This window comes from Phycodurus eques, chromosome 13 (assembly GCF_024500275.1).
Source record: "Phycodurus eques isolate BA_2022a chromosome 13, UOR_Pequ_1.1, whole genome shotgun sequence".
Lineage (NCBI taxonomy): Eukaryota > Metazoa > Chordata > Actinopteri > Syngnathiformes > Syngnathidae > Phycodurus > Phycodurus eques.
In genome coordinates, this window is record NC_084537.1 from 18,495,933 (window position 1) to 18,510,796 (window position 14,864).

The 14,864-nt window shown below is 40.5% G+C and overlaps 1 protein-coding gene across 4 annotated transcripts in view; it reads right to left on the reverse strand.

Moving 5' to 3' along the window:
• Nucleotides 1-7,698: 7,698 nt before the first annotated feature.
• The window catches only part of LOC133411468 (guanine nucleotide exchange factor VAV3-like), a 43,940-nt gene continuing 36,774 nt past the window's right edge, over nt 7,699-14,864 (reverse strand). For 2 of the 4 annotated variants that reach the window (XM_061693898.1, XM_061693895.1), the window contains 4 exons: nt 14,332-14,419; nt 13,451-13,580; nt 9,306-9,454; nt 7,699-8,168 (listed from right to left, as the gene is read on the reverse strand). In XM_061693898.1, the coding sequence (XP_061549882.1) occupies nt 8,127-8,168; nt 9,306-9,454; nt 13,451-13,580; nt 14,332-14,419 (409 nt within the window). In that variant the 3' untranslated portion in view covers nt 7,699-8,126. Of the gene's footprint in view, nt 8,169-9,305; nt 9,455-10,466; nt 10,521-13,450; nt 13,581-14,331; nt 14,420-14,864 lie in introns of all 4 variants that reach the window. The other 2 variants (XM_061693897.1, XM_061693896.1) reach the window with 2 other exon arrangements.

Consider the following 14,864-nt stretch of genomic DNA (forward strand, 5'->3'; position numbering starts at 1 on the left):
ATAGCTGACGGCCAATAAAGTTATTTAAAAAAAAACGCAAGCAGGCAACAAAAACGTTATGTAGCCTAGCAAGCGGTTGTACGTAAACATGCCGCCGTTCTGTCAAATCATGCGCTAAAGTTTCGGTGTGGGTGAAGTAATTTAATTACCATAAAGTATTTTAATTACAGTAAGTTCGCACCCATTATTTCTGTCATGTTGTAATGTTCGTTTGACCTGGCTGATCAGAATGCACGATCTGACGAGAGCAGTGATTTCCAACCTTTATGGAGCAAAAGAACATATTTCACAATTGAAAAATCTCACGGCACCCCAAGAAACAAAAATGTCACAAAAAGTGGATACATTAATTACTATATGTACTTCCTGCCATCTAATAGAAGACCATTCATTTGTTCTGTCTGTCACTAGGCCTCACTGGCATAAATAGATGAATAAAGATACATTATTTATTGTAAATATAATTTTTGGAGCAATTAAGTACACAAGTATAGACAGTAAATGAACAGGTCATTTAAATAGACACATTCCTCCAGGTTGTGATTGGATCGGAGATCATTTTTTTTAAACTCGGTGATCGGCCCCAAAAATCCTGATCGTGTAAAGCCTAATTAATACTATGCTGCTAACCAAAACAGCATATTCTACTGGGCCATGCTCACAGTCACAAGTGCAAATTAAAATGTGACTTTGCAGTATTAATGACATCCAACATGTGGTTGCTCCACAATGTTGTGAGCGTCAACATTATGTTCCACAACATATATTAGCATTTACCTCCAGTTTCATCCATCCATTTTCGATAGCACTATTTAGGGTGGAGAGTGAGCTGGCATCGCAGCTGACTTCTGGCAATAGGCGGGGTACACCCTGTAAAGTTTGCCAGCCAATCACATGGCATATCTAAGAGGGGCAGTCAAAAAGTAATGACCCCAATTTAATTTTAATCAACTAATAATATTTTGTTCCCCTGAAATGTTCACCGTTTTCTAGTTTAAATACTTTATTTAAATTTATAAAGGTTTATTTAAAAAAATAATAACAATAAATAAAGTTGTTTCAGCCTTTCCTTTTTCAGTCAGCCATTTTGGAAATTACATCTTTGTTGGATGCCTGTCAGAAGCAAAGAGCTGTGAATGAATTTCTTGCATGGGATGAGGGTTACGTCATCAATGGTGACTCTACGATCTCTGATCAGCGTCTCGACGTTTGCACTATTTCCAGGATCAACCGCTGAACATGGTGATGATGGTGGTGATGATGAAGAAAACCAGAACATGCAAAACTGCACACAGAAAGGCCAGAGCCAAAATTAATCAAACCTCAGATCGGTGAGGCAAATGTGAACGCTGCCAACGTCCACTTTTACTTGACATAAATGGAACACACCACTAATATTGTTTAATAGTCCTCAAAATGCCTACAAATGGAGGCCTATAATACACACTCCCAAATCTTCATCTGAGTAAATAAATGCTTCAAGTACACTATTCAAGTTAACTCCCCATGAAATCATGGCTCCCTGATAGAAAAAGCAACATTATATAACGAGGAGGGCGGCGCAGGTTGGAGAGGGTGATTGGTAGCTTATTCCAAATCGTCACCCGTGAAGAGCAGTGCCACCTTGTTAAACCTGTCCCCGAGAGTCACGGGCAGCTGCTCGGCCTCTGTAAGGATGATGCTAATCAGCTAGCAGCGAGAAGCGACTCTTGACCTCGGAGCTGCCACTCGCGTTCACGCCGGTGCCGGTTCGCCACGCTCGGAAGGGCACAGTCACTTTTTGACGATTACAACCACCCCCCAATCCTCACCCACCCCACCTTCCACAATGATGTGATGAACTGAGTCCAACTGTCTTATTGTTTATAATAGGCCAGAGCCCATCCCAGCTGACTTCTGGCAAGAGACTGGGTACACCCTGGATGGGTCACCAGTCAATTGAATGGCACATTTGACAAACATCCATTCCCCCTCACGTTCACACCTGTGGTCACGTATAGCAAAAAACCCACAGAAGTGCTCCAACAGAGATTCACTGCTTTCTAGAGATTCACTGCTTTATATTCACAAAATACTTTTTCTCGAGTCCTGTCTGTACCAGATAATAGTCTTAATCCTGTCTTGGAATGCTTGGAAAATGCCCCAAAAGCCTGAACTGGTGTTAAATATATAAAAGTGTCGGCCATTAATACAAATTCCTTCGCGAACTTCCATTTAAGGAGCGCGGCCTCTGTCAAGCATCAAAGTGCACACGCACAGACGACGTCAAACGCGAGTAACGAGGGTGCAGAGGCGGTAGCGAGAGAGAACGAAGAAGCGTTTTTCTGAGGATCTGCTCATTTGGACTCTTTTGATCTGAGTTATATTAATTCGCAGGCGAAAGAGACGCAGCAGGGTGTAGTACCAGAGGACCTGTCCCTTTCTCTCCCCACATGTGAACCCATCGCACTGTTTGCCGTTATTGTTTTGTTTTTTGTTTGGTTTTTTTCAAGCTGCCACTCGATGCTGTTTATGCACAGCAGTGGCTGTTCTTGAAGAAAGATGATAGGCTCAGGAATATGGGCATCCAAACAAAACAAAACAACCTTTACTGAAGTGACAGATGCCCTTTTGAGGCTGTGAATCTAATGGCACAAACGGGAAATCAAAGGCAGGGCTGCACTGTGAAACTCGGCTAACTGACTGACTGATTTATTATTTTATTTTTTTTAATGAAGGGTATTTTTAATACCCCCTGCCCCAAGTCAAGATGCTAATTGAGTTAGCGTGCGTTCGTAAAAAGGCAGACATGCTTTCATTAAGGATGAGAAGTAGGGTTAGGATTGTGTGATGTGTGAATAACCGGTTAGGAAAAATTGTTAGGGACTTCAATTGAATTGATTTAGACATTTTTTGTTTTCAATTTCTCAATATTGACGTTCTGCTTTTTTTTTTCCCCCCCCATTGGACATGAGTGCAGCCATAATTGCCTTCCAGCCCACAGATGTCAAAGTATGTAATGTCGTGTAATTTCAAGTGTTGTAGTAAGTATATTTCTGGAAATGTTAAACAGGTGCTTTGATGGTCGGTCTGGTGTCTTCTATGTACTGTATATGAAATGAGTAGCATGTGATGATGCATACCGGATCGGGGGTGTCCAGATAAAGGAGGTTGTTGGGAAATGAACAGTAGGGATGGAAATCGAAAAGAATTCAGAGATTCTGAATGTGTTCAAATAGCCGTTGCTTGAAGTGTTGCTATTTGTTAGCGCATCATGTGTTAGCATTAAGCCATTTGAATATTACAGTCATGTGGCCTGACCGACCTTAAGAAATGGACCTTTGACTCATTTCAAAAACATTTTGTTCAGATTTGTATTTGAGTAGTCCCTGCTTTAGATGCTCTCACGTGCTTTATCTACTGCACAAATATGGTGAGACTATGGAATAGTCTCACCATGGTGGCAGTTGAAATTCCTTGTCGCCGCCTTTCATCTCGCTTGCTGAGACAGGAACAGCCAGATTACGTTGAAGAGGCGTTTTAAGGGGGAGCCGTTCTCTTTGCGTCTTTGTGTGACAGAGCGCCAAAGCACAGCAGAGCGCTCAGTCGGCAGAGTTTGGTCATTAGAGAGGCTGTGGAGCTACGGGTGTAAAGCACGCCTCAGGCGGTGTTTACATTACAAGAATACTGATAGCTCGACACCCCACCGCACAAATGAAAACTCGCGATCCATGCGGCGGTTCTTCTTTAAGCTCATCTTGGAAATTAAAGCCAGTACAAAGTGAAATACAGTGGTACCCTGAGATACAAGTTGAATTTGTTCCATGACCATGTTCCTAACTCAAAACATGTGCATCTCAAATCATCTTTCCCCATTCAAATGAATGAAAATGCCATTAATACGTTCCAGTCTACCCCCAAAAAGCAACAATTTTAGTAATGCATTTTTAATAAGGAAACACTCTCAAATATTGTGTTTGATAAAAACATTTAGTAATAACCTCATTAAAAATAATGTAGAGAACTAGACAGTGCATTCTGATTAATTCACTGTGACTCCTGACGTCTGCAACTTAGTATAATACAGTTGTGCAGACACAAACGAAGAAGAGTTTCATCACTACTGCAACTCAGTAAGCTACAGTAATATTAGTTGATTTTCACAGAGGATAAAGAAGCTGCTGAGTGCTGTTATATTGTCTTCCCGGATATGTTGATGCACCCTTTGTGTTCAAATAGCCATTGTTTATAGGGTTATAACACCACCATAGTTGCTATTTGTTAGCCAGTCTATGGCCTATCAAATTGTTTGTTGTTTGTAATTTTCCCCAATATTTTGGGCCATTTTTGTATTTTTTTGTCCCCCAACATTTGTAATTTTTTTCCTTTTAGTATTTTTACGACATTTGTATATTTTTGAGCAGATATATTTGTCTAATATTTCTTTTTTCTTTTCTATTTTGACACCATTTTTATATTTCTGTCCAATATTTTTAGTTTTGCCCAATAGTTTGGGTCATTTTTTTACTTTATACCCCTTTTATTTTCAAATTACATGCATATCAAACATTCGGGTAGTTTTCATTTAATATTTTGTATTTCTCATCCAATATTTTTGTGAAGTATTTGTTTTTTTTTATTGTACTTTAATTTTATTTTTTCATGTCTGTGTAAATTATCTTTTCTTCTAATACTATACAACACCTAAGTACTATTTTTTCTCTAATCTTTAATTTTTCATGTATTATTATTTGAATGGAATATTTGTCTAATATTTGTGTATTTTACATCTAATATATTTGTATTTTTTTTCTAATATGTATTACTTTTGTTATTATTTTATTTATTTTTTCCAAAAATATATACCACTTGTCCACTTTCTTTGGTCAGTCACATCCACATAGAGTGACATCACCACCAACCAATCTTTGGTGCTGCTATAATGACTGACAAGTAGAGCGCCCAATCACTGCATCAACAGTGACTGAAAAGCTGACCAATGACTGTAAAGAGAGAACGTGAGGCTGCAAAGGGAGGTGGGACTTAAACAGAAACGCAAATCACAGCTGAGTGAATGAAATCCTTGCGCATCCCATCAGATTTCTTTTCATGTACATCCAGAAAAATTGGATGCGTCCAGGGAAAAAATAAAAAAAAAATTAAAACAAAAAAGAGGACGTGTGGTCACTCTGGAATTCTTCGATGTAGGACCTTGTGCGCATATCCAATCTGACATTTCGAAACCACAATTCAAATGAGATTATTTGAGAAATTCTTGATGAAAGTCACTTGCCACGTGTGGAATAGAACGGCGTCGCTAAACGTCGTTGCGCTTGCTCATCGTTTGCACACAGCAGTGAACAGCTGTTACATCACCCTTGAATCATTCCTTGCAGAACCACAAAGATTAAGGCAAACAAAATCCGAAGAAAGCGCGAAGCCTGCTTGGTTTTTCCACCGAAGCGCTTTGGGGTGATCAAACGAAGCCCAGCCCCCCCCCCCAACCGCGGTTCAAATGAAGACCTGAACATCAAAGAACACAATCCACCTCACACACTCACCTTCAATATTCATTTCGTCATACGGATGATGACCGACTCCCTCGGGATTGACAAATGTCCTCAAGTGTCACACCAGGCTTGCTGTTTAATGATTGTTTTTATGCATTTATTCGAAGAAACCGCCGGCTTTTTGTCGAGTCGGCAGACTGACGTTAAATATTAATAATATCAAGTGAAGAAACACTTTAAAAAATACATTAGAAATTGGACTCACCTTCAAAGCCATCATGGCAGAAGATTGGTTGCGTTTTGTCTAATGTTTGTATATTTTTCTTCTGAGATTTTTTCTGTATTAATGATTTTTTTCATTTATTTCTATCGAACACTGTATTTGTATAATTTCTCCAGCAATATTTTAGTAGTCTTTTCCTAATATTTCTGTTTATTTATGTATATATTATAGTGATATATAATAATATTGATAGTGAGTATAGTATAAAATGTCACCAATGGATGCTGTAGTAACGCGACGGATTTACTCCCAGAAATCAATAGAGGAATCAGCGTATACCCACATGGATCACTTCAGTTTGTGAAAAGTAATCATTATTTGACACGTATTTATCGATATTGTACAGTGACGCGAAACGATACATCACACAATTAATACTTTGTCCAACCCCGAGATGTACTCATCATTACTTGACGCTTGTGTATACTCGATACTGTATCGTAAGCAGAAACAATATAGCAAAATATCATGATTCCAGTTGAAACTCAATGATATTTGACGCTTCGATACTGTTTTATAAGAAAATTTAGACTCTTATGTATCGATACAGTATTGTAAACAGAAACGATACATCTCCATATCAATATTTCATCCCACCTGAAGTTAAAATTGATCAAGAATTGTGCCTTGTATAGCAATACTGCATCACGAACGAAAAGGATACCAAACTATATTAATCTTTTGTCCTATCCCTAGTTGATGATATTTGATTCTTATGTATCGATACGGAATCCTACATTATACATCAGGATGTTGTTCTTCTGTCCCACCCCTAGTTAAAACGGAGTTATATTTGACGATTATGTCTGTACACAGTATCATAACCAAAAACAATATGTTACCTCTAGTTCAAACTCATAATTATTTTAGGGCTGTCGCTATAGTGTCTTTTTAGAATCGATTCTTCTATTGCTTATTAAATAATTATTCAAATAATAATCCCCCTGACCCCCACCCAACCCCCATATTACTACAAACATGCATTCTATTATCATTTATGAGGTATTTACTTCTATCCTCACACTGCATACGTTGGTAATGAGTGTATGGTATATATTCGGTGTACAGAATTTGAGTCGACTAATTGGTCAATCCTGCACGGTTAGCAATCGCGATTAGCATTAATGCGCTAGCGATTACCAGTTTAGGTAAAAAAATAAAGACACCATCCACCTCACTCATACATCATGGTATATGTGCATTACACATCTAAGTGTCTTTAGAAATCACTTACAGACGCTACTCTGTCGTTTTGGCAAAGTTTATCAGTGTCCTATCAGTGCATCCGTCTGCAATGTGTCCATACGACATATGGGTTCCGACGCCGCGAACATGAGTTCCGGGAGGAACGATTTGTTGGGGTTGGCGCTTTGAGGCAGAAGTTTTGCGTCGACCTATTTTTGAAGTCAATTTAGCCAAGTTATTCGATTCTTTTATCCAGCCCTAAATTATTTAATGCTTGTATATTAACGATGTATTATAGACGGAAACTACTGTAGCAATATTGATATTTTGTCCCAGGTCTACAGTTAAAACGGATTGATAATTGTCATTTATGTATCAATACTGCACCATAAACAGAAACGCCACATTCCAATACTGACAATTTGTCCCATCCTGAGTTGATATTTGATGCCTCAATTTGGTATCGTAAACGGAAACCATACATCACCATATTGGTATTTTATCCCACTCCTAGTTAAAACTGATCAATATTTGACACTTATGTATCAAAACAATCATAAAAAAATAATATGATACATCCGAATATCTTTATTTTGTCCCCACCCCTGGTTAAAACCGATGATATTGGCACTTTTGTACTATTTCTGAACCAGAAGCGATTACATGACAATATGAATCTTTAGTCCTGCCCCTATTCCGTAAACAAAAGTAATGAGACACACCTCTTAACTGATGACTGAATCAATTAAATAATCGTTTATTTACATGACTTGTGACCACAAGTGAGTTCCAGCTTCAGCCTGGTGGCGCGTGCCAGCCTTCCAGCCGGCTGACTGAGCCTTCCCCGCTAACGCAACATGACGACAGCCAAGGCAACTTTCACACCAGCCAACCGAGTCATCAATAATAAGACAAGGTGAGTCGGGGAAGGAAGGGGACTGAACAAGTGTGGGGGTATGTGAGCGAAGGGAGGGGTCTAGATGCGAATCTGTGACTTGACATGTGCTTTGCATAAGAGTCCTGTCAGCGGGGGTTAGGCAGGAGAAGGTTTGAGAGGGTGCGGACCCTTCCTGTTTAATTTTTCCCAGCACCATCAAAGAGATGTGGCGTGCCGGGGGTGTGACACAGCGTCAGGGTCACATGGACGGGACATCCGTCACCCGGCTGAGTCAGTCCACCTCTTCTACGTAGGTGGAAGGAAACCAACCCACCTGGGAACAAGAAACCACACACACGATGTGGACACTTTATATTAGGAATGGAGCAATGTCGAACTTCAGACGTGCATGGCAAGACTTCAACTGGATATGTTTTTTTTTAACACTTAATCTGTCACTAATTCACCCCCAGACATTTTATTAAAAAATAGAAGACAAAAAATGACAAAAAAAATTTAATAATAATCATAATAAATAAACAATAAACAAAGCCCATTTAAAGGCTTCACAATTTAGCAAAAGGAAAATCATTTGCAAGAAAAGCAGAGTGGGCAGTAGAAGAAGTCATATACTTTAGGAATGACTTTTTTTCTGAATGTATTTGTTTTGGAGGATTTTAGAGGCATTTGAAGCACTTATTCCATGCTTTTAATACAATTCCACAAAGACGGCGGCCACTTTTCATGTTGCTATGTATTATTAATCATGCAAACGTGATCAAAGCACGTGACGAAATTTGACGAAAATTAGCTACCACAAGCTTGGCGCTCAGAACAAGACTGGTACCGATATGGTTAAATTATATTGACAGCATTTTTAATGAATACATTTGTTCCTTGTGGATTTGGTGAGAGTAAAAATGGCAAAAACAAAACCATTACACTTGAATTTCATGCACCTCCCCAGATAATTCTGAAAGAAAAAAATGTGTTAGTCTGTTGTGTGCATGCCGTTTTCAAGGCTTTTAAACAGCAGATTCAGGCTTAAGTAATTAGCTAACACAAGCGAGAGACACATATAGCAAGACCGGTACTAGATACAGTAAATTTTCTCAATAAAAATTATTAGTAAAAAAAATTGTGTGGAAAAAAATATATATATCATACTAGACTGCCACTCCACAAAGTTCTTAATTGTGTGTATGGTACAGTACTGGAGTCGTTGAAAATCAAGCTAATCATTGCTCTTGCATTTGTTCCTATCAATATTGTTATGAGTGTATGCATTAGCTAGTTGTCAGGCTAAGGTTGATATTTGTTAAATTATATCATAAAACTCTCACTGTGGCTTGTGTTTAAACAGTGGCTTTCTGGGCATGTTCTTTGTATCCTCAAGCAATTTGGCGACTTCACAAATGCCACATTAAAAACATTTAGCCAATAAAGCTAACTGTACTAGGTACTACTGTACCTTGCCCGCCACCTCCCCCTTCCACCAGCCGTTGGACGTCTTGGTGTAGATGTTGACCACGTCTCCTTGCAGTAGAGACAGCTCCCAAGAATCTCTGGCGCTGAAGTCGTAGCGAGCAACGGCCACGGCCACCGCCTTTGGCGAAAACACTGGCGGACCACAGAGTTGCGGACATCACAAAGGGAATGGAAACGTGCAACAGTTTCAAGAGTGAAAATGTCATTGAAAAAAAACATGCAGGAAAGGTAACATCCAAGCATTTCTAATAAGGGGGTGGTCTCGATTTCTAACAAACGGGGATGCACACAACATTGCGGATCAACAGCTAGATCATCTTTAACACTGCAGAGGGAACTTGTCTACAATATGGCTAAGATACCACATAGACGGCTGAGTAGGTGCTAATGTTTTGGTTAGCGACAAGGTTGAAATAGTTAAAAGTGATACATAATGCTTTGTATTGATAATTTTAAACGGAAACGACACATCGCAACATCGATATTTTGTCCCGTCGCACTTAAAACGAATGCATATTCATGCTTATTTATCAATACGCCATCGTAAACAAAATTCATCCATCCATCCATTATCCTCACAAGGGTCGCGGGAGTGGTGGAGCGTATCCTAGCTGTCATCGAACTGGTTGCCAGCCAATCGCAGGGCACATATAAACAAACAACCATTCGCACTCACATTCACACCTACGGGCAATTTAGAGTCTTCAATTAACCTACCATACATGTTTTTGGGATGTGGGAGGAAACCGGAGTGCCCGGAGAAAACCCACGCAGGCACGGGGAGAACATACAAACTCCACACAAACGGGGCCGGGGATTGAACCCCGGTCCTCAGAAATGTGAGGCAGATGCTCTAACCAGTTGTACACCGTGCATAATTCAGAATACACAGTAATATCATTAATTTTGTATTATTTTTTCATTTGTCTGGTTCCATTTTGAAAGCCCTCTTTTGCTATTAACAATTGTTCCTCGCCATGTCATTTTAAATCTAATCCTGACTCGAACGGTGCCACCGGCTGTCTGGCGAGCATCGAAATATTTTTTTTTTCTTCTTTTTTGCATTATTTATTAGTGAAGCGAAGAAAAACACACAATGTCATGCGGCAAGACCGGAGAGCAGACAAAGGCCGTGTAGCTGTACCTGACCAGAAAGGAGAGGAGGAGGGAGGAACAAAGCTGCAACCACCAGGAGCGACTACACACACAAAAACAGCCAAAAGAGAAAGAGAGAGAGAGTACAGAGAGAGAGAGGGTTAAAGGAGAAACAGCGAGAGAGGAAAAAGTTGGCAAAGTCAAAGAACAAGCAAAGGAAACAACGCTGAGTGGGAGAGACGAGTGAGAGGAGGTCCTTACACGTCTATTTTTATTCACACTGGCCAAGATGAAAAGTGAACTTCTGTACTTACTTTTATGAACAAGATAATTACTCAACTGCAGAAGGGCTGCAAGTGTCTACTAAAAGTGAGACCTTTATTTAGGATTGATTTTTTTTTTTAAATCATATATAGTTTTGTATCCTTTTCATTCATTGGCCTATGGTGATGTACGCTTGTACTCCATGAACTCTGCCTAGCAACAACGGCCCAGACCAATATCTGGATGAGATTATGAATGTGAAGTCTTTATTGTTGTACAAAGGCATTTTGTTATTATGTATAGATCTGTAATTGTTTTCATTGGCTTGTCCCCTATGAACTCTGCCTAGCAACAAGCAGCCAAGCAAATGTCGAGGCGAAGCGTCGATTGAGATGAGACCTTTCCATTTGTACAATCACATTTTATTATTAAAGATGGTTTATTTATTTTTTTCATTAGCCTTTGAGGCAGTTGTGCTTGTGCCCTATGAACTTAGCCTAGCAACAAGTGACTAGGCAAATGTCTGTGAGAATTATCTGTAATGGTGAGGTCTTAATTTATTTTTTTTAAACTATACAGAGATTTGTATAATTCTTTTTTTACTGGCCTATGGAGCAGACGCGCTTTTGCCCTTTAAACTCTGCCTAGCAACAAATGGCAGGCATCTATTGAGATTGGCCTTTTAAATTTGTATAAATGAATTTTGTTATTATGTTTAGATTACTATCATTTCTTTCCATTGGCCTATGGGGCAGTTACATTTTTGCCGTATGAACTCTGCCAAACAACAAGTGGCCAGGCAAATTTCATTAGGTGCACACGCATCTTGTCAAATGAATGCCTTTCTGACACTGTCAATCAAAAGTCAGCATTATTATTTTCAGATTTCTTGTCTTTTGAGTCGTTCAACAGCAGCAGCGGTGGCATCTGGTTTTTTTTTTGTTTTTTGGGGGGGTTGTTTTTTTCTCAGCCTATAACCACTGCTTCTTTTGATTGTTTTATATTATTTATGTTGTTGTTTGGCATGGCTTTGGTCTCTCCACGGAAGCCGGTGCCCACACTCTCTGGATCTAAGTCTTGGGGGGGGGGGATGAGGAGGGACGAGGATGCACACACACACACACAAAAGGCTAACGTTAGCTTTGTTCTTGCGGTGGTGCTTGTTTACGTATTTTCACTCCAGCTGCCTGTCGTGCTTTTTATTTGCCAACGTTTTTCCCTGGGTTGTGTTCCCGCCGCCAGACGCGGGGTTTCCCCCAGGTTTGTGTCAGTCACTCTTCTTCAACTTCTACTTGGCTGGTCGCGCAAGTGACATTTCCCGTCAGCAAAATTGTGCATGGGTGTCAGAGGCGAGCGGCGTGATGCTCCCGAGTAGGAAGGCTCCCGGTGCTCGCCTGGGGCACCGGCCTCTAACTGGGAGCACTCTGGCGACTCCTGTTGAGCTGCCAGGTCTCCTCACCATTCGTTTTGCTTTCATCTTCACAAGTTTTTTTTTTTTTTTTTTTTTTGCTATTTAATCCCTGCATCAACTAGTATACACTGTGCGCCAATCACCATTGGAGGTGGTCTACCTTCCCTGTACAGTGTTCCTACCTAAATTTCTACTGTACCAGATTAAAGTGCATACCTTCCTACCTATTTACTATTTACCTACCTCCTGTACTTACTGAGCTACTGTAAAATTCCCGACTGACTAAGTACCTTCTCAACTACCTCCCTGCTGCAACTCCTTGCTGTACCTACCAACCTATCCATCTATTGTACCCACATACCCACTGTACTTACATACTGTACCTACCTTGCTACACAACTACTTATGGTACCTCCCTACCTAGTTACCTACCTGTCTACCTTCTTACTGTACCTACTTGCTGCACCTTGTTGCTGTACAAACCTACACACTGCATTTACCTACCAACTTACTCTCCTAGCTACGTTCCCATTGTGCCTACCTAGCTACCAACTTGCTTTACCTATCTACCGACCTACCTTCACATTGTACCTACCTAAATATTGTAGGTATACTGTAAAATACCTCCCTACCAATCTGCTGTACTGATTTACATAATTTACCTACCTACCTACGTTACCTACCAAGCATCAAGTTAATTTTCCTAAATTACCTACCTACCAGCCTTTTGTACCTACCTACATAATGTATCTACCTACTGCACCTACCTACCCAAAGTACTCTAACTACTGTACCTACCTACTTACCAAGTAAAAGACTGTACCTACCTACCTACATAATTTACTTGCCTACATACCTAAAGTACTTACCTACCTATTGTACTTACCTACCAACCTACTGCACCTACACACCTTAAGTACTGTACTTGCCTGCCTACTTACCTACTCTACCTACTGTACCAACTAACCAACTATACCATCCTACCTACCTACCTAAGCAGATGCAACAACCTGCGGCTCATTCAAGTCTATCACATCCCATTTTTCCCATCTCTCCTTTTCTGTCCATGTGGCCTCTTGTCCGTCTAACCACCTCAATACTACGACTTCTTTGCTACGTCCCACCTCATTACTGCAACTTCTTATGCTACATTTGTTATCAAAGACTCCGCATGGACACACCACAGATGGACTTTTGCGGGTAAACCGAAGAGCTCCACAAATGAACACACGACAGGGCCATCCAAAGAATTCAAACTTTTTTTTTCCCAGCAACCATATCCGCTCTAAGCTGGGAGCATCTTCAGCTGTCAGACACAGAAGTCTCTCCGGCGAAGTCTTTTGCGAGGGCGCACTCACCGCTGCCAGTCTTGCTAATAGCCCAAGGCGAGTTTCCGTCGGAGCATTCCCGGTAAGGGACGCGCAGATTGGTGTCGAGGCTGCTGAAGCCTTCTTTTAAAGAGTGCTGCTTGTAATACTCCACCAGGTCCTGCACGAGACCAAAACACATGCCACTGCATGACATATAAATCGAATGTGCTAACTACAGGTGTTATTGTGACATGCATGCAAGCAATTTCCTCTTACCACTTAATTCTCATTACTGTCCTATACCAACCCGCAACTGGAATTACCCACATTACTCAACTAACCTACTTACTGTACCTAGCCACCCGACCTACCTACCTTCTCTACCCACTGTACTTACCAAAGTGCTGTACCTACCTACCTTACTACCTAACTACCTCCCTACTGTACCTACTTACATAAAGGACCAACCTACTTACTAACCAACTTTACCTACCTACCTCCTTATCTACCTTCCGATTGTACCTACCTACTATACCTACCTAAATTACCAACCTAATGTACCTACTACCTACCAACTGTAACTACCTTCCAACTATGACTACTTACTTTACCTGCCCACCTGATGAACTGTACTTACCTATCTCGTGAAGCTACATAGTACACACTCTCCCCTCTGCACTTTTATAGCATTTGTACCTACATTAACTACTGTACCTACCTAACTACTAACTACTCCCTATTTTTACCTACCACTGGTTCCACTGTACTTCATTTATTCTATTGATTTATTCATCTAGTTAGCATGTTTTAATGACAGCGTTATTCCGCAATGATTGACAACAAAAGAGGCTGAACAGAACAACATCAAAAAACATCAAAAAAATATTCCACTCATGTTCCACGCACTGTGGAGCATCTCGGAGCCTCACCAGCAGAGTTTTGAAGAGTCGACTCTCGGCGATGTAAAAGCAGCCGTCCTTGGTCAGAATCTTAATGTGCTTGACTCTGTCGCTGAACCTGCGTAGGGATGAATAAGACATGCGCTGCTAATCAACTCGACACGCTTGCAACGTCAGGCAGGCCCATCCTCCCGTGTTGAAAGTCACGAAGGTCTGCAAGAGCACACTCAAGACCACTTTAGAACATTCCACATTCCCTCATATCAAATGAGAGGAACGTCAACATGCTGTCATATTTAACGCTCCTGGTACTTTGCGTTTACAAATGCAGGTACAGTGGTGCCTTGAGTTACGAATGGCACTACTTACAAGTTTTTTCAAGATACTAGCTGTCGTTCTGCCGATGACTTAAAATAATTTGGCATGACTTACACTTCTGGGATGAGAGTGGAGACTTCCGGTTCGGGTTTTGGAGGAGTTAAGCGGGTTTGCCGGGCAACATAACAAAAATATATATCAATCAAACCGTTAGTAACAGTTGTTGTTGTTGTTTGTGAAGTGCG